Genomic DNA, 19,016 nt, shown 5'->3' with positions numbered 1-19,016 from the left:
AATAAACAGCTTTTTGAATTCCTCTTAAATTACTTACAATAACACTTAAGCGCATACAGAAAGTTTTTCATATGTAAAGTGCAAACCATTTAATAAATGTGGGAATAACATTATTGCATCTGTTTTTATCTAGGAAACTGAAAATATATAGGGGGGGTGTGTGCGTGTCACACCGCTGTCCTGTGCAGGGACATCTGAGTCAGCCCATCACTAATTAGTTTTGTTACTGCAAACAGTCTAGTCACGCTAACGTGATGCTCTGGGAAGGTGAAAATGCCCTGCTCCTTGAGAATCTCCTCGCTGCACTTTACTGTGCCATGCAAAGAGATCCTCAGAGGCTAATTGCCTGTATTTACAGAGATGCTGAGTGTCCCAAAGTCCCTCTGAAAGCAATCCCCCAAGCCTCACCTCGCCCTCCAGTCCTGCATTTAAAATTCTCTGCACCTTCTCTTTTGGCTGACTGTCACGTTGAGTGATGAGATACACAAGCAGAAAGCTCAGGCAGGCTTGGTCTGGGCTTGCAGAATGGGTTTCTTCAAACAAATTCCATCATTTAGAGAAAAGTGATTGTACAAAAAAAAATCTGATCTCCTGAGCAATTATGAATTAGTTACCCAGAAGTGCTGACTGTAAGACTAGCATGCAAGGGTTTTAAGGTCAGATTTATTCTTAGTATCAGCTCTTTGAAGATGCAACACTGCCAGGCTTGTGTTGTGCAGGGAGTCAGTTTTCATTATCATAATGGTCCCTTCTGGCATCAAAATCTGTGAATCTCTCAGTTTTATCAACCTCTGCTGATTTTGCAGTCTGGAAATGGCTGCAAAGATTAATAGGGAGGGCCCCGAAAACTGGTCAAAACTACGAGTTTTTAAAGGATACAAACATTTATTACAGGTTCATGTTTACCCAGCTCTTTTTCAAAACAATTTCCAATAAAATCAACTAGAAAATCATATCTGAAAAGGAAAGCAATGACAGGGCCCGTGGAGAGAACTCGTGAACACAGTACAAGCAGCAGCATATAATCAAGAAGTAAAGAAGACTGATTTATACAAAAAATCGTATTCATTAAAATATCAGAATCACTACTAGTCTTGGGCGGGGATCATGTCTCTACAAATGAGCTCAAAGCTAAAGCCTTGCCACTGGGATTTTGAGGGGAATGAACCTGGAGCATAGGAAGTCTCCCTGGATGCAGTGCAGAAGACTCATTCCCTTCAAAATCCCAGGCACAAAGTACCCAAAAGCACGCCTGAAAACAGCCAAGCAAGCAAAAACTGCAGATGAATGATTGTCTGAATCACTGAGGAATATCTGGCAACTTGAAAACAAATGAAACATTTAATTTGAGATTTTCTTGGGTTTGTGGTTTTGAGCAAATTCGAGAAAGGAAGGAAAAAGAGGGTATAGTTTATTAACATTAATATCCTTCCCGGACAACCTGCTGACCTTCAGGAGCCAACCATGACTTTGAAATGAATTAAAATGTTCGAAGTGGAATGCCATTCTCAATTTTCATAATGCATTAATTTAGTTAAATATGTTACTAATTACCATGAAAGATTTTTCGCATACATCATATTCATAGGTGTTCTGCATTTCAGCCAGTGTGGTGCAATATTTACAGTGGCAGCTGCTGACAGCAAGCTTTTCAATGAAATTCCAGAGTGTGTGTGTGCACATTTATTTATATAAATTTTATGTAACCTGTTTATACAGATCATTTGAAAATTATTTGATGTAACTTTTTTCCTTTTTTTATAGGTAGAGATTTCCCCTATTGGGTTTATATAGTTTATAGTCATAAGATTGACCAAGCAGGATGCTTTATGTTTTACTGTTTCAGGCTAAAATCCCATCCAGAGCCACAGATAAGCAATTTAAAACCAAAACCAGAACAGATCAACGCTTGTAAGTAACAAGTAATTGTTACTCAACATTGTAATTGCTATGGACTTTGTTTATGCTGTTGAATAATAGATATACTATGATGCGAAAATATAATTCAGTATATTTTTACTGTAACTCATCACTATAGGATTTAGAGTCAATAGAAGACACTAGTTCAGAAAAAAAAAATAAAGTACTGGATTACTTTTAATTTGTATGTTACAATGCTTCCCGTATTTCCAAAATTCTCCTCACTAGAGAAATAACTTAAAGCCTGGTCAAAGTGATTTCTGGCATAATTTCCAAATTTCCAAACAGGAGAATATTTAGCATAATTATCAGTAACATCTCCACTGTTAGGACAGCAGTGCCTTCAATAGGCATCGACAGGAAGTTTTTTGTACTCCTGTGCCATATCAGGGATTTTTTTCCTAGACTTTGTGACATACATTCAGCCAAGACTGATCAAAGAGTCTGCCCAAATTTGAATCTACTGAGCAAGGAAGAACTATGCTTAAACCTATGTCCATTTCTTTTTGCATGCATTATAGTATGGTTCTCCATACAAACTGTATGAAAACAAGCGGCTTTGAGTAAGTCCCATTTGGGTTTTTAAAACTAGATGCTCTATGTGAACATCAGGGTGAAATGAAATGCAGCCAACAATGTTATTGTTACTTCTTTAAAACAAGACAGATTTCTGTATTTGGAATTAAAATGCCACAACTTTTTGTTTCTCATTCAGTATAGCATTTCCACACAGATAATGCCATATAACTATGCTGCTAGAACATTTCAGTCAATGTACTTTGCTGGAAATCCCCCAAAATCTTTAAACACCTAGCTTTTTGTGTTCTTTTTAAACTAATTACATTCTATGGAAAAAAGTCTGTCAAAGATCTTCTAATGCTGATTTCAGATACACTACTCAGCTTGGTAACTTCAATGCCTGCACTTAAGTACTATTATTACATATTTCAGAAATTAGATCTTTTCCCTTTTCTAACGATCTGTATTTTTCTTACACGTAGTCTACTACCTTAAAAATAGACAGCTGGGTTATGAACTAGAGAGTAATATACTAAATTGAAATGCTTTCTTCCTTTACTTTATATCTCAAGAGGGACTACTTTGTATAATTAAATGTAGCGAGTCACCTCCTCAGATACTATAAGCAATGTCTCTCCATAGAATTTAGCAGATTATGAAATTCTGATCCCTAGGATTGTTTGAAACACTGCTAACAAAATTCTGAATAAGTATGTCTATGTGTGTACACACAATTTTGTATCAGCACAGTGTCATAATTGTCCATGAAACTATTTCTCAAGGTGTTGTTGGTTTTTTTTTTAAATTTAAGAATATGCAGCATTTAAAAAACAAAATCCATAAACTATTTTGGACAGTTCTACCATAATAACTAAATTCCAGATGTTCACTTCTTACTGTTTTTTCTTTCGTTTTGCTTGCTTGCATACCAGCATGCATGAAAAAGTGCACGTGTGCTTTTAATATATATTTTGCAATCATTTCAAAAGCCTGAGAGTACAAATTGAGAAACTCCTCTATGGAATTTTCCTTGCACTGTATATGAGCTCAGTAAGCACGTATAATGTGGCAGAAGATAATGAAGCCTCTATCTCCAGTACAAACTCTTAAAGTTTGCTAGCAGAGGAGACAATTATTTTGGTTAAGGCCATTTCTATGAAGTTAGAGAAAAAAAACATTCTTTGATAGACATTCTATGTTGGCAAAAACTATTCTTGTTCTTTATGCATCAACATGACAAACTAGTCTTGTTCTTAATTTCTTTTTAAGGGATCAGTCTGTCTTCTATAACATTCCTACATGCATCCGTTCCTTTGGGTTAGACTTCTGTGGGACCTGGGCCTGCACATGCATGCTGGGATCAGTAAAGGAGAACTGGGTGGTGGAATAGCATCTGGGGAAGGGAAAACCTTCCACCAGTTTCAATGCCTTGCTTGGGTTTCAGATATTCAGTATATCCAACACAGTTTTTATTTAGAATAAAAAAATTACAGCAGTCTGCTTGGACACACGTTATTCTTTTTTTAGTTGCTCACAGTGGATGCAATCAACTGAAGATATATGCTCATTTTGGTACTGCAAGTGTACTGTGGCACGATTTAGGAGAAAGAGATTAATTAAATATTTAAAATCAGATTCTTAATAATACATGGTCATAACCCTAGGCATCAATCCTGCAAACAAATATGAATGTTAAGCTAATGGAAGCTCTCGTGTACACAAACTAAAGTATTTAAATCCTCTCAGGATTAAGCATCTAATTTTGTTTGAAGAAGAAGAAAAGTGTCTTCTTTGAGCAGGTATTATATTTTTCTCTCTCTGCCCTTTACTAAATACCTAAAAAAAAATCTTTCCAAGTTTTATTAGATGTATTCTTTGACAAAATGAGATGAAAATCAATTGCGTATACAAGTCATTTTTGTAATTAAATAGCCTGTTGTAATTTTTGATACACAAATGCTCTATGTCTTAACTTCATCGTTGTTGCCAAAAACTTCAATTTATTGCAAAATAAACCAGGGCAAATAAGACAGTTCTATTCAGAAAATATACCTCCCCTAATATTTAATCTGTTAGATCTACAATTGATAATAAATATCAGAAACCTGCCAATAAAATTGAGTGATTTGACTAGCAATTCAAAAGCATTGCTATATTTCTAACATTATGACGGTGTTTTACCACTTCCTACTGGGAGACACAGAGAATGGGGAAAAGACTCAAACCCCCTACTGCAAGCACTTGCTTCATGTGTGCTGACTGGCATCCTCCAAGGCACCCACGTTTCTTTAGTGACCTAAGAGGGAGCTCACATTCCCAGATGTCACTCCTGGAACTGCATTCAGGAAAGATGCCAGAAGTACCTAAAGCAGGCAGTAAACGCTCACCTCTGGCTGAGGTGCACGATGAAAGGAGAAAAGGCAGAAGAGAGAGGGCTGTCCAAGGGGAAGAGCTGGAGTGGGCAGTGAAGAGGGAGGGGAAGGAAAGAGGAACTACAACTGAAAATTTATAGATTTCCTGTATATATATATTTCCTCATACTGTAAGTGTAGTCACTTCAGGGGGCGAGAGCAGAAATGCCTGCATATTACAGACACTACAGACAACTTTTGTGCCTTACTTTCAGCCATTTGATACCGATTCTCATGGAGTTACGCATGGATCGACGCACGACAGCACGGAGCAGAGCCTGGCTGAATTGAACACTGGTCCATCTGTGTTTGTCTTAAGCTGTCCCCTTCCACACGATGCTGTAAGACTTAAGTAACCCAAAGCTGCCAGCTTTTTCACCCTGGGTGCAGGCTCCAGAGTGTTATGGTCCCTCAGGAGGTCTAAACAGCATTTAGTTGCTGCCCTGGTTTCTAATAGGAAGCCTTCCAGCAGCTGAAAGGACTAGCAGAGATCCCTGCTCCTCTTTCCCGACTCCCAGGAACTGCATATTTTTTCCTTCCTTTTTATTCCTCCAAAAAGCACTTGGAGCCCTGGCTTTGCAAGGCTCTGACGTTTACACAGAAGACCTTCTTGGGCTCTCAAGAGCTCATTGCAAAGACACTGTTTAACTCCTCTGAACTTCAAGTCAAAGTACCGAGCCTTTACTCGGGACAGAAATCCTGTAACAGGAGATTGCAACCCTGTATCACAGTACTTCAGATCTGGACTGCACCTCAATCATTAAATTTAACTTATGCGTAAGAAATCAAATCATCTGACTAATTAGATTTCTGGCTTACTGTCATTCAATAAGCCTAGAATTCATGAACACAATAGATGATGATAGTACTGCAATCATATAGTGCACCATAAAATCTATCATAAAATATAGTATTACTGGTGATCATATAGTGCTAAAACATGAAATAAGGTGATAGCAAATAAATGAACAAATAGAATTATCAGTCATAATTCCCAGTTTCATCTCTACGCTTAGTTTTCTCATTTCAAAAGTATCTCCTTTGAGCAAAATAATACAGTTTTTGTTATATTTTAAAGCAGCTTTCTGTAGACTTGTAACAGTACATACTACTATAAGAGTTGGATCCATTGATGGTTGATATTTTTAGGCCCATCCTCAGCAAAGACAGATCTCTATCAAACAGATACTGTGCAGCCACATATACCTGCCTATTATTTAAAAGAATCGCACACCCTTGACAGTGACTTTTCAGGCAATTATTGCGTGCCTTTGCTAATCCACCATTAGGCAGTGCCAAGAAATTATCAGAACAGCAGATAGCTTCAGATATTATTATGCTCAGTCAAGCTGGATGGAGACCTGGTTGCTTTCACAGGTGGTATCCCCCTGGCATTTGAGGGAAATCAGATTTGCTGGCTAACACTGCCACTTCTGTTTGCTGCCTCCGATGTCTCTGATCAGGAGGTACAGCTCACTAGCAGTGAATTCTGCACAACTTAAAAAATGGGCTGTCCCTTGGTGGGCATTTCTTGAGAAAGGTCCCACAGAGAATCAGCAGGCACTTGCCCTTCTGTGCTGGTTATTTCACCTCATCCTCATTATTATCTCTGGCTTACTCAGCATCAAAAGCCTAGCAGGAAAACACTAACTACAATACCTTCTGTGGGCTGATGCCACTCAGATTCACCTGAATTAGAAGGTGATGTCTAGTGCTTTACCTCCTGCTTAAGCCGTAAAGGGAGCTTATTGAGCTGAAGTGCAGCCTGCTTGGCAAAGAGTGCCTGCAGCTCCAGGAAACAGCATGAAATTAAGGCTGAGAAGTTATATCTGCCATTTGAACTGAAGGCACACCCATTTGGCTACCTGAATGCACAGTCCTGTGCTAGCGTTCAAGCCCGATTGCTAGTGGATGGAGCAGATATCAAAGTTTTCTTTTCATCTCTAAGAGATACAGTGCATAACTTCTCATATTACCCTATCGCCCAGCTTCATCTCTTACAGCAGGATCGCTGGCAGAAGTGAAAAGGCCTGAGGAGATCTGGTGCTGCAGTTAGCAAAACCCCCTAGATAAAAGACACACCACAGAAGTTTTCTGAAGGCAGCTTCATGCCCACACGCCTTGCTGGGGAGAGCAGGGGCGACCGTAGACCCTGTTTTTGAGGAATCTGTTCTGGTTCCCTCACATCTTATATCTTCTAGGCAGTCAGGGCAAGCACTCCAGGCCAAGAGACAGAACTGGTTAAGATAATCCGCCCTTAGCTAAGGTATGAGAACACCCTGTATATGTCTTGAAGATACACCCTCTTTATCTGAAGATAAGAAAGGACTTTATGTTTTTACAAATATTTTTGAAAAGTAAGCACTACAAAGCTACAGTTATATACTAATGCAAACTTTTTTTGAGAAGTACTGGCATTCTTCAGAAATTAGTTTTCATAACTATAACACTAAATGCATAACTACGATTTTTTTATCAACTAAAATCACAGAGACAAGAAAATAAAGACTTGTTATCTGGCCCCTACTTGCTCTGAGTACTGTTTGCTAATGTATAATACTCTCAGGCTTTTGGTTTATAATTGCATCTCTCTGAATTATGATATATATTAATTTAATGCTTTTGTGGCTCAGTGTTCTCATCTATAAAACTGCACACGCTTTGGTCATGTTCTTTGATGGCTAGGGATAAAGGAGAACATATAAATTCTGAGTCTGCTGTTTATACTGCAGTAGTGGTATGTCTGTACTGGCTGGCACCAATCAGGAAGACTAAGACGCCAGTAAACTATATGATATACAGACATGCAGCGAAACATAACGATGTTTACAGCTTCAGAAAACAAACACCCAGGATATGGGAAAAGATGTCAAACAAAGGCAAGGAAAACAGAGATGGCTAGTTTGGTTGCTTCCACTTCTATATGTATAATGCAAATAACACTACCGTAAATTCAACTGGCTTACTGATCAGTGGACTGTATACTGAAAAATTCTTAACTTCGTTGATCAAGCAAGCCATAGCCAGATCTTGCAATTATTTACTTTTAACAGCTCTATTGAGGTAAGTCATTTTATGGTTGTCTGCAGATCCTACTATAAAGTAGCAAGCTCAATGCCAGTTACACCCCATTACTGTTGTGATGGCCATTGCTTCTTTCCTCCCAAAGGTAAATTACAGTAGGATTTTAAAGAGTAAAAGCCCTCTGAGGTCTCAGGCATGCTGACAGCATTTTTGAAAATGTGAACTTTAACTTTTATTGTACAGAATAGCACCTCTTTATTAGGAAATGCTTATAGACATTTTCTAAAGGAAAAGGAAAGGCGTGATTGCACTGGTATCAATGGCAAGGTCTGCACTTCTTTTAGAGAGGTAAATACTAAAGTGTACTTTGACTCCTCTATCACCTGCGCTGGAATACTTGCAGTACTCCTCGGGGAAAATAACACAGTATTAAGCAAATTGTTCTGAAATAATTACAAGTGAAGTAGGTACTTGTACTCAGATCTGATATATGAGGAAACTTAATACACGTAACTCAATGGCGTTCAATCCTGCTCCTTCCAAACAGGAAAATGGGAAATTCTGAACTGGCAGCTCTTGGATTTTTTGTGCTTTTTGTTTTGCTCCGTGTCAGCAATTCTCCACTTCCCATGTAGTTTCTATCATACTGTATTACACAAATACTGCTGCAGTATTGCAGGTATCTGTATACCAAGCTATGCTCATTTAAAATTCTATCACAGATAGTGTAATATTTTAGTTTCCAAATTCCGATACGTAACAAACAAATTTAAAGTTTAAAATCACCCAAAATGTGTCCTCCATCCCTCAGAGCATCACTGGCTATGCTGGAAAGCTATTAGAGATCAAAAGCTATGCTAAAACTGCAAGAGGTCAAAAAAGGCCTATGGCAATATAAATGTGAAGTGATTAAGCCTATAGTTCTTCAGGCAAGATTGTTCCCTGGATGAAAAAAATTAGAAAAACTCAGATCTCTTGAGGATAGGAGTTCAGAAGAACAAAACTAGCACTTCAACATTATCAATTTTTTTTTGACAAGCAAGAAAAGGAGAGTGATGAAACCCAAATAGACTGGACTGAGCACTGAAAGAAGCATTCTTTCTGGGCAAAATTATTTTAAATCAACGGGTTTGTATTTATAGCATATTTTGACCTATAATTGCTTCAGCATATTGTAGTACAAAGTTATTGTTGAATATGATAAAGAACATTTTAATCTACTGAATGTACAAAAAGCATAAATGACTTTAATAGCACTTTTGTTTTGACTGACAAAGATTTATGTCAATGAGAGAAAAGGTTTTAATGAAAAAATATTGCTACAAAGCATATGTGTATGCTTGCTTCTTTTATATAGATATATATGTGAATGAGACAGACATTAATAAAGGAATACAGCTGCCTGTAAGATCTGGCCTTTAATTTTCCTTATTCCATTTTTAAATCCATCATGGAAGCGTGATATTTTGATAACACATTAGCACAGTTGTGACATAAAAATGACAATACCTATAAATTAATTACATCTTTTAATATAAAATACAAGTATCAAAGATGTTGAAATAGTCTTGCAAACCTTCGACCCGACAGAAACCTGTGAGTAAAAAACCACCACAACTGACTAAAAATTATTTTGTCAGATTCCCACTCCCCAGGCTAGCCCTAGCCTCTGCTTGCTTTTCAGTTTTGGATCCTTCCCACCTAACAGGAGGGCTACCAGGAAAAATTGTGGGTTTCATGTTTAGAGCAACTGTGTATAAGAAATGCATTTCACAGAAGTCCCAGGCTTTCCAGATGACAGAAGTGCTTGCAGATGTGTTCCATCGATGGCAGTCCTCTCTGTCTGCATTGTAAGTGCACTGCTGTGACTGCTCCGGGACTACCCTTACACGGAGGGAGCGGAAGGGGAGGGGGAGAAGGGGACAGGCAAGTAAAATAGTGTGAAGACTCCAAAGGCAAATCCAAGCAGATAAAATACCTGAAATAATTACTCATTGTGAGCAGGTGACAAAAAATTTATATCGGGTCACACAATAATAGCACCAAGAGCAAGACACGTGTCTTCTTCCAATGCATGGCATGTGCCCTGTGTGATTAGAAAAGCTGAGACATGACCTCACTCTCTCTAATAAATCTATCAAAAGCTAAAAATCATGTTTCACCTGGAAACCATACACATGACTGCCATGCTGGTTTTCAACTAACAGGAAGTCATTTAACAGAAGGCGAGTGGAAGTGAATGATGAATGCACCATTCAGCATAGCAGCTGAACCAAAAAGCACCTGCTGAAATCCTTGTGGGGTAGAATATTTTGGCAGGGAAAATGTTGCCTATACATCTTCAGCTGAGAACTGAGTCTTTCTATGCGTTACTCTCAGCTTAAAAAAGATATCCACTGTTTATCAGACACTCTACAGAGAATATAGGAAACTTCTGAGTGGGATGACTACTGCATTCATCTATTCTCTCTCCCTGAATTCAGCAGATTGCTCTAGCTTTTATGAACAAAAAAATGCAGCCCCTCTCTCTCATCTGCTTGGACTGCTGCAATTAATGAGCTAAGACAAGCATTGCCACAAGCACAATTCATTATCATGTTCCAGTCTGTGTTCAAATTACATTTAAAATAGTTGGCAAAGAGTATTGTTGAGAGAGTAAAAAAAGATTGCTCAACATACCCATATTGTACAAGTTTCCTTCTGTATAGAAACATCACTCTTCATGTAAAGAATGTGATTTTCTTTCATACTAGACTTATTTACTTTATATAATTAAAATAATACTTTATTATTATTGTATTATACACACAACCAAATGAGATCAATAGTGAATAATCATTTTTTCTGTAATACACAACCTCTCACTCTTACCTGAAACAAAATAAAACAAAATGAAAAAAAAAAACCAACCCCAAACTGTAAGAAAACATTTTCCTTTTTATAAGATTGTAAAATGAGTCAACTGGATCTGTTTATTTGACTAGGTCCACTGCTCTAGAAGACAACACAGGCATCAGATTTTGTACATAACTCTCTCACAAGAATTCAAAAAAAGTCCTTTTTGACTTACTAAGGGCCTACCTACAGTGGGTCCAGCAAGACTTAACAGTAAGTTACACTCGTTTACAGTGCAACTTAATTCTTTCCCAAGGGTCCAAGTTTTGCAACTCTTTCTCACATTAAAAAGCCCAATCATGAGTAATTCAGCAAAAACAATTGCCTTTTTTGATTTTCCGAAATGATAACACACTAACCATCCACATTTCTATTTAAGCTTCTAAACAATTAACTTTTTTAAAAAGTCTTACAACTATCACTGATTTTATGAACCCAGGCTTAAGGCTGCTAGTCTATTTGAATTAAATAAAATCAGTGAGAAGTATTGCATATTTATCGAATATACATTCCACCAGAAATCCCAAAAGTATGTCAGGGAAGACTTCCAGTGTTTTCTGGCTTGTGCTACAAACCAGCAATCCTTGGGTTGTCTAAACAACATGATTCTTTAAAAAACAGGTTTGAATTCTCTCCAGGAAGAGCTGATCCTTATTTGGATATCAATCTAAAAGACTCAGAGTTACGCATTCTCTCTAAAACTGTGCAGGAATGTCTCGGTGGTGGAGAGAGGAATCCAGTTAATGAAGTAAGAGAAAAACACACTGCCAGAAGGACCCTTTGGTGCTCTGTCCTGTCCTTTCCCTGTTGCCTCACCCTGTCAATCACACCTGAGAAGACAGTACGAGCTGTTTCTTGCACACATGTACAAGCCTCATAACTGACGGTTTTGAGGCAACTCTTACGAAAAGTCATACAGGGAGAGGACCCTTCATTATTGAAGTCTCTGTTACTTTACAGTAAGAGAAGGAAGTTTCACATTAACCTGACACAGATGAGTAATCATCTTGATATCATTTCCCAGATGAATAATCTTCTCAGGAAAAACTGCTAAACATTATCAGTTGCAGTTCAGACAGCCCAGCCGGGATGAGTCAGGCTGTAGGAGCACCTCAAGCTTCAGGGAAGCCAGAAACCTGCCAATGATTAAAGGTAGAAGCCTCCAAAACACATGAGAAATAAGGCTACTGCCTTGTTTGCAAAAGTCCATCCATCATTAAGGTCAGACAGACCTTGCAGTGGTTTTTCCCCACATGGTTAGATCAACATCTGAAAAAGACTTGTGTCTCCCCAGTTGACACAGTCATGCCAAACAGCCTCCTTGTATGAACACGGGTTATGTTGACAGAGGAGGGTGGTTGGCAAGCTGTATCATTTGGAGATGACGTCTAGTTACACCAACAGCAAACCCATTTTGTTGACATGTTAGGTTTGACCTAAGGCACTCTGCTAACATCACACCTATCCCGCAGAATTGCTGTAGTACAGACTGCAATGTAATGCCATCCTATGTACAATACAGTTCCCCTGCTCTAATACAAGTTCAGAAACATATATCACAAGCATGGATTCATCTCCTTAAAATGGTTAGCTCATTTTTCTAGGATTTAATAATATTGATGTTTTTCTGTAAGAAAAACTCCATTATTATATTGCCTGTACTTACCATGAAAGTGATGTGCATAATTTTTATGCAGATTATGTATTTAAGAAACACGTAAGTGACAGGATTTTCTTACGACACTTTTTCATAGTCACTGGTTTTAGTCTAGTGTAGCATAGCCTTACAAATTATTTACCCCTTTAGTCAGGAAAAGTCACTGTCAGCAAGCGAGTTGCTTAATGTTGTTTACAACATGTCTTCTTAAGGTCAAAATTAACATATGTAATGATCATTTTAAGAAGTGACACTGTGATGCATCAAGCATGAAAGAGGTCAAGAGTAAGACCACTAATAATGTCATCTTATCCTTATATATCTCCAAATATTCAAAAGGATCTAGATTTCAACTGGCTCAGTCTCCTTCATGAATTTTTTGGCTAGTATATAAATATAAATAATATATATCGAATGGGTTCCTTCATGGAGTGAATCAGTGCAGAAACATTGTCTGCCTTGCCCTTGTTGGAGCTGGTTTCCAACTGTACCGAGTGTTCGGGTAGCCCAGGGAAATCAGTGCCTGAACTCAGGCGCTCGGGTTTGGCGCTTAAAGTTAGGTGGTATGAATACACCTGCATCCAACAGTCTGTTTATTTTCCCACAGAAGTTTGCTGAAATTCCCATAGATTTTGCCTAGAGCTGTATTGGTTTAATGTGATTTGCTGAAGAACTTGTTTATTCTTTACAGGTTTCTGTTTTTCTTGTGTAACCTTTTCCTATTTCCTTTGAATATTCTCGTAAGACTACACATCTCCACTACTACATAACAAAGAACCCTGTTTAATATAACTATATATTTATAAGTGGCTTAGGAGAAGTAGGTTAGCCTGTTTACAAAGTGTTTGCCTGCTGTAAGCATGTTTTAAATACCTTACTTTACCTTACTTAGAAATCCTTTAAACTTTACTATGCATCTGCAGACAGAAGAGGCTGAACAACACCGTATCTTTTAGATTTAATTGTTGCTTCCTGAAGCAACCAACCCATACCACTGTATCAAAAGTGTCACAGTTGTTGCTTTTGAGGTTGTGCTGATCAACTAAACAAACCTTTCAGCTGTCAGATTTGACAGTGTCACATACATAACATCCTCTTTATAAAATGGAAGCACCACAAGCACATCAGAGAGCCAATATACTATGCACTCAACCTTCTTCCAAAGAGGTTGGAAAAATCACACCTACTTTTTCTCCATAGCTGCAATCAAAGCAGGCATACTCCTTAAAATGGCGTTTTACAAGGCAGCACCACCAGCTAAGAGAGCCGTCGGAAAGGGACTGGACTGCATGCAGCCAGCCAGCTAGGCACAAAAAGCATGGCAACTAACGGGAAACAGCCTTTCTCCATGGCATTTCAAGGCCTTGTAGCAAAAGTGAACTAGACTTGGCAATAGAGTTAACTGTGTTCTTGTGGTTTCCCTTACAGTGGATACATTGGTAGCTCAGAAGCTGCAGTTGAAAAAGATCACAGAGTATCTCAGGCAAGTCATGGTCAAGCCTCACTACATACAAAAGCAGAAAACACCAGATCTCACTCTGAAAGACACAAAGAGGGAGAGAAGTAATTAATTCTCCTCTTCCTTGAGCGTACAGTCATTCTAGACTGTAAACTGCAGGATAAAAGGCCTAGTGATAACTCTATAATGGCAACAAATTATATGCCTTATCTATGTAGAGGAGAGACACTGTAAAAAGATGTTGTCCTTCCCTTCCCCGCCCTTTTCAGTCCGTTTCTATTGCACATGTTTACACGCACACTTCAGCCACTGACGTGTTTACGGATGCACTCAAGCTAGAGCCTGTCCTACCGATTTAAAGCCCGTAGAGTCACGCAGAACCCCATTTATTTCACGGGGAAGAAAGGGGAGCACGATGTACTTGCTAGGTATACTTCTGAAACCTTGTCACATATATTTAAAGAGGTAACGTGGCCCAGGGTCAAACCGATCTGCATGCTAATACATTTTTTGCTGTTTTTTTAAAATTGACACTGGAAAGCAAAAGGTGGTTTCTACATACAGCACCCTGTCACTGAGGTGTAAGCCAGGTGTGCCTTAGGAAACTCAAGATGCAAGTGCCCGTAAGTGGAGACAAGTATGTTTGGAAAAGTGTCCACATTTCTTATAAATTAGTCATTAGTCAGAAATGAAGGTAAGGTACCCAACGAAAATCTCTTTCCTCGTTGCCTAAACCTCATTTTTTTTCTTCTGAGCTCTCTTTAATACTTTCTGACTAATTTCTGCAAGGACAGTTGGCATGCAAAATCACAAAACCTGAGACTCTCAAGGTACATGAGTCGGATGTACATCGAGGTGTTATTTCGTTATAACAACTGGCTACCATGCCAAACCGATGCATGTTCCCACTGACGCAAGAGAGAAACCTTAGGATATATCCTGAAGTTAGACAGAATTGTATCACTTGAAGTATACTAAACTGAGGTCAAAGAAAAGGTGTGCTGATTATCTACAAATTTCTCACGGACTGGTCAGCATTACAATAAAATGGTAATTATGATTCATTAATCTCTCCAATTAATCCCTGACCCCTTGTAAATAAAGTTTATAACATTGGTGCATGTGATACCAAAGGACCGATCTCAGTCTGGGAAAAACTTTCTGTTTGAACTGTAAGCAGCCAGACTGCTTTTTCCTGCCAGAAGAAAAAAAAAAGCCTCTAGTAAAACACCAACTAGATTATTGCCACTTTTTTTTTCAATAGTATTTTTCATGTTTACCTTTCTTGCATCTCGTATCATCTTCCGAATACTTTCCTTTATGGTGTAAGGCTGTGCTCGTGGTGGATGAAAAAGCAGATCGATATTCGTGCCACCAGAAATTCCAGGCATCAGGTAGGGCCAACCTAAGTCAAGATTTGGAGCTTCCACATCTGATTCAATGGGCCAGTACGTTCCCGAGGAAGAGGTGTCATCAATGGCATGGTTAGAGGAATAAATTGTGTTTTGGGGAAGTCTGTGAACATTGTTCAAAATATAATCAATTTCCTCATCCGCTAGGAACTCTGTGCATCTCTCTTTGGAAAGAAATTCTTTGTAGGCTTCTAAACCTCCTTCAATTAGAGCATCAATAGCTACTCGGTACCATTCCTTGTAATGAGGTTCAATATAGTTGTCTGATCTGCATTCATCATGTAAGGACGATAGCAAAGATGAAGTTTCCATTTTCACATATATGTTGTATAAAGTCTCTTAAACTTCCATTCATGAGCTGATGAAACGTATCTGTAAAGAGAGAAAAGTAAGAAAACAATCAGTATATTTCTAGAGATCTATGACACGCACACAGATATTATTCAACATACTTTTCTGGTAATGTTGCTCTAAGTTTTTCTAGCACCTTCCAAAAATTTAAAAATGTTTTGAAGAGGCTCAGGGACTAATATTGCCAAATGAATATTAAAGAGCTAGATAAAGAGCTGCTTCTACATAAGGCAAAACTAAACAAATAATTAAGTAATTTGATTAAGTTCTTATATTAAAAGCTATAGCAGAGCTCATAATACACTGAAGATCTGTACCAGTAACACCAATAAATACCCAATGCATGTTCCAATACGCTACCGTAGGTTGGGTTTCAAAACTCTCTTTATAACAACTGACAGAGTAGTGTTCAGAGAAACACTTCAGAAACCAATTATATTTCTTACTTTTTGATGCATTAATCTTTCTCTGCAACACATTCCTTTTCTCTGGCTTCTTTGAAACAACAGTCATTTAGGTCCTTCTCCTTATCTATCTGTTCTCCCATGCTGATCTAATCCATTTCTTGCTCCAAAGCAGGACCAGCCTACCTCATTTCAGTGAGTTATGAGGAACTCCAGAAAGATTTCTCCTCCCACATCTGGGATCAAACTCTGAATCAGCAATCTGATGTCTAGTTTCCACCCTGCTCATTCCTTCTGCCAAAAGGAGCGGCTGCTTTAATCTTATTAATGTTTTGGGAAAAAAAAAAAGTAATAAGTTGTTTACTGCTGATGATTTATAAATTCATTCTTACCATCTTTTTATTTCATTTAACAAGGGCTGAGAGGGTTAGTTCCTGCTGCGACAATTTGGGATTTAAGGCAGAAAGAGGACAAATGGCCAATGTTTCTTCCTTCACATTTGTGCAACCCTACTGGACTCCAGCAACTCTACCGTTCGCCTAAAACCAAAACTGCAATGAACTTCTGCACTGGGCAGGTAAGCCACAAAAAAAAAGGGGGGGGGGGATTTTCATGAGGGTGGCACGAGCATGGCGATGTAAAATAGAAAGATGACACGTGGTAGCACTGTTTCATCTTTCAGGGCTAGGGCATGAAGCTTAAGAGAAAGACAGCAGAAGTAGGAAGGACATCCAAGGAAGGCAGAATAGTTACAAAAATCATATGCAAAGTATAGCTTGAAAGTTAACATTGGGTTTCCCTACAAGCCTAATTAATAATATAGCAGTATAATAGCAAGGAATAGGCAAACAGAGTTCTGATTGCATTTACTGGCATGTAAAAGTAACACGATTCTCTCTTCACATCAAGACCTTTCAGATATTTTTGCAAACGTTGCGTTTGCTTTCCACTGTCCGCTGGGAACAGTTTAAATCTTCTTGAAAGGAAACGTAAATTAGCTACATTAACCTAAAGGAATGGAAATCAAAATCTCCATACGCTACTGATACTCCAAAGTCCAATTAAACATTCAATTAAACCAAGATTTCTGAGGAACTTGGTAAGTCTGAGGTTAAAAAAAGACCAAGAAAGAAAAATCCAGATCTGAGGCTGGCATCAGCATGTCATATGAAATAACTCCATTTGAATCCTGTCTCTCAGCCAAGTAGCAGGGTAGATCTTCCCAGATAGGATTGCTTTCGAGCCTGGGGGAAAGGAGTGTTTCTGGCTGCTTCCAGAGTAGCTCTTTGTGGTGAACTGGAAAGCAGTAAGCGAAAGGGATCCGATTGCTCTCCCTTGATCAAGAATTACATGTATTCCTGTGACAGATATTCAGGGCTCCGTTCCACACTGCTCTCACAGGCAGAAATAAAACGTTATAAAATAGGAGTGATACCATTTCACTTTGCCCAGATGCAGAGACAGCCTGTGGTGTAAGGCGACGCAGAACCAAGCACACGGTACAGACAACACAGACTGATTCAAAGGTCAAACTCTTACAATATTGTAAAATTAAAACTTTTGCATCAGTGTCCTGTGGAAGCCAACCATCTGGAACAGGTTTTCAAGACATTTTAGATGAAGAATGAAAAACTATTGAGAGTACAAAATGCAGAGTTACTCAGCTGAGTTGTTCTGAAGAGTCTGAACACTAATACCGGCGACTTTACTGAGAATCTAACACATCGCTCTTGTAGGGCCCTCCAGGACAAGTAACACTCTCAACAGTGTAGTAAAACAGTCAGTCTTATTATGACATTTAAGACTAAATCTGATTTTACAAAGGCAAATGAAAGATATTTCTAAAATTCTTATTACTTTGGAATGGATATACTTCTAAAATAGGAATTTTGCCAGTGATTTCATATATACAGTTGAGAAAGACGTGTTTATTTCAAAAGCTTGTCTAAATCCCTTTTTTCTTCTTCTCACTCTTCCCTTTGAAAATAATATAAGGGAACAGTACTAAACTTAATATGTAACGTTGTGCAATATAAAATATTGAATGTTATGATCAAATAAAAGGTACAAAATGATTGCATGTGTGTGCTGGCTCACGTGCATTTTTTGTTTTGTTTGGTTCTTTTGATTTGTTTTTTGTAATAGTATAGTATGTTATTTGACTTTTCATTGAAAACAATGACTTAATTAATTGTGGCATAGGTCAAATGCCACTTATGCTCAGATTTATGCTGAAAGCAGGGTATAAAGATACCATAATCTTGGAAAGGTGAGACTTCTAGTGCAGTGTCTTCCAAACCAGAATAGTTATTTTACAGTGAACATCTTTGATGTTGATCTTTGATTTACAAGTGCCGTTTATAAAACAAGCTTAAAGCAGTGCACATTTATTTAAGAAAGTAAATGTAAAATCTGTCAGCACGGAAATAAATCACAGAACAGATGAGACAAATGAAAAAGTTCTAATTCTGGTTTTTGGAATTAAGGACATCTGCATGCGATACATTCATGAGAAGAAACAAAGAAAACTCCCAAATTAAAATGATGGCTTCAGGTATATTTGACAAAAGCTCTAGATGTCTTGACACAGTTATTTTCCTCCTTAGAAGGTAAGAGCTATTTTGTAGGAAATGTACCTATGAAACCAATATAATTTTGGATAGAGAGGCAGAGGTTTAGACAAAATTCTAAAATAAACTTTTTGGTGTCTTCTTCAACCGTGTATAATGGTTTCTGCATAATCAACTTGATTCTTCAAAGATCTTCCTTAGGTCAACAATTTTATTAGCAACATTGTGCAGAATGAGGGCCATCTCTGGAGGCTTCCAGAGCTTTATCAGACTTCATGTACATGATCACAAATTTTACCAGCACCAGGAAAGCTGTTGTTCATCCTCTGAGAAATAACCTTGGCTGTTAATCCCAGGCCAGTGTATCAGCCATCTTCTCTGCTTGGACACAGGG

The 19,016-nt window shown here is 38.1% G+C and overlaps 1 protein-coding gene across 3 annotated transcripts in view; it reads right to left on the bottom strand.

Annotated features, from left to right (window-relative positions):
* The window catches only part of FAM83B (family with sequence similarity 83 member B), a 57,782-nt gene that overhangs the window by 37,261 nt on the left and 1,505 nt on the right, over positions 1-19,016 (bottom strand). For 2 of the 3 annotated variants that reach the window (XM_076332960.1, XM_076332959.1), the window contains exon 2: positions 15,166-15,669. In XM_076332960.1, the coding sequence (XP_076189075.1) occupies positions 15,166-15,609 (444 nt within the window). In that variant the 5' untranslated portion in view covers positions 15,610-15,669. Of the gene's footprint in view, positions 1-15,165; positions 15,670-16,238; positions 16,285-19,016 lie in introns of those variants that run through there. The other variant, XM_076332961.1, reaches the window with a different exon arrangement.

This window comes from Aptenodytes patagonicus, chromosome 3 (genome assembly GCF_965638725.1).
Source record: "Aptenodytes patagonicus chromosome 3, bAptPat1.pri.cur, whole genome shotgun sequence".
In the NCBI taxonomy this organism is placed as follows: Eukaryota; Metazoa; Chordata; class Aves; order Sphenisciformes; family Spheniscidae; genus Aptenodytes; species Aptenodytes patagonicus.
This window is presented reverse-complemented; position numbering and strand designations above follow the sequence as displayed.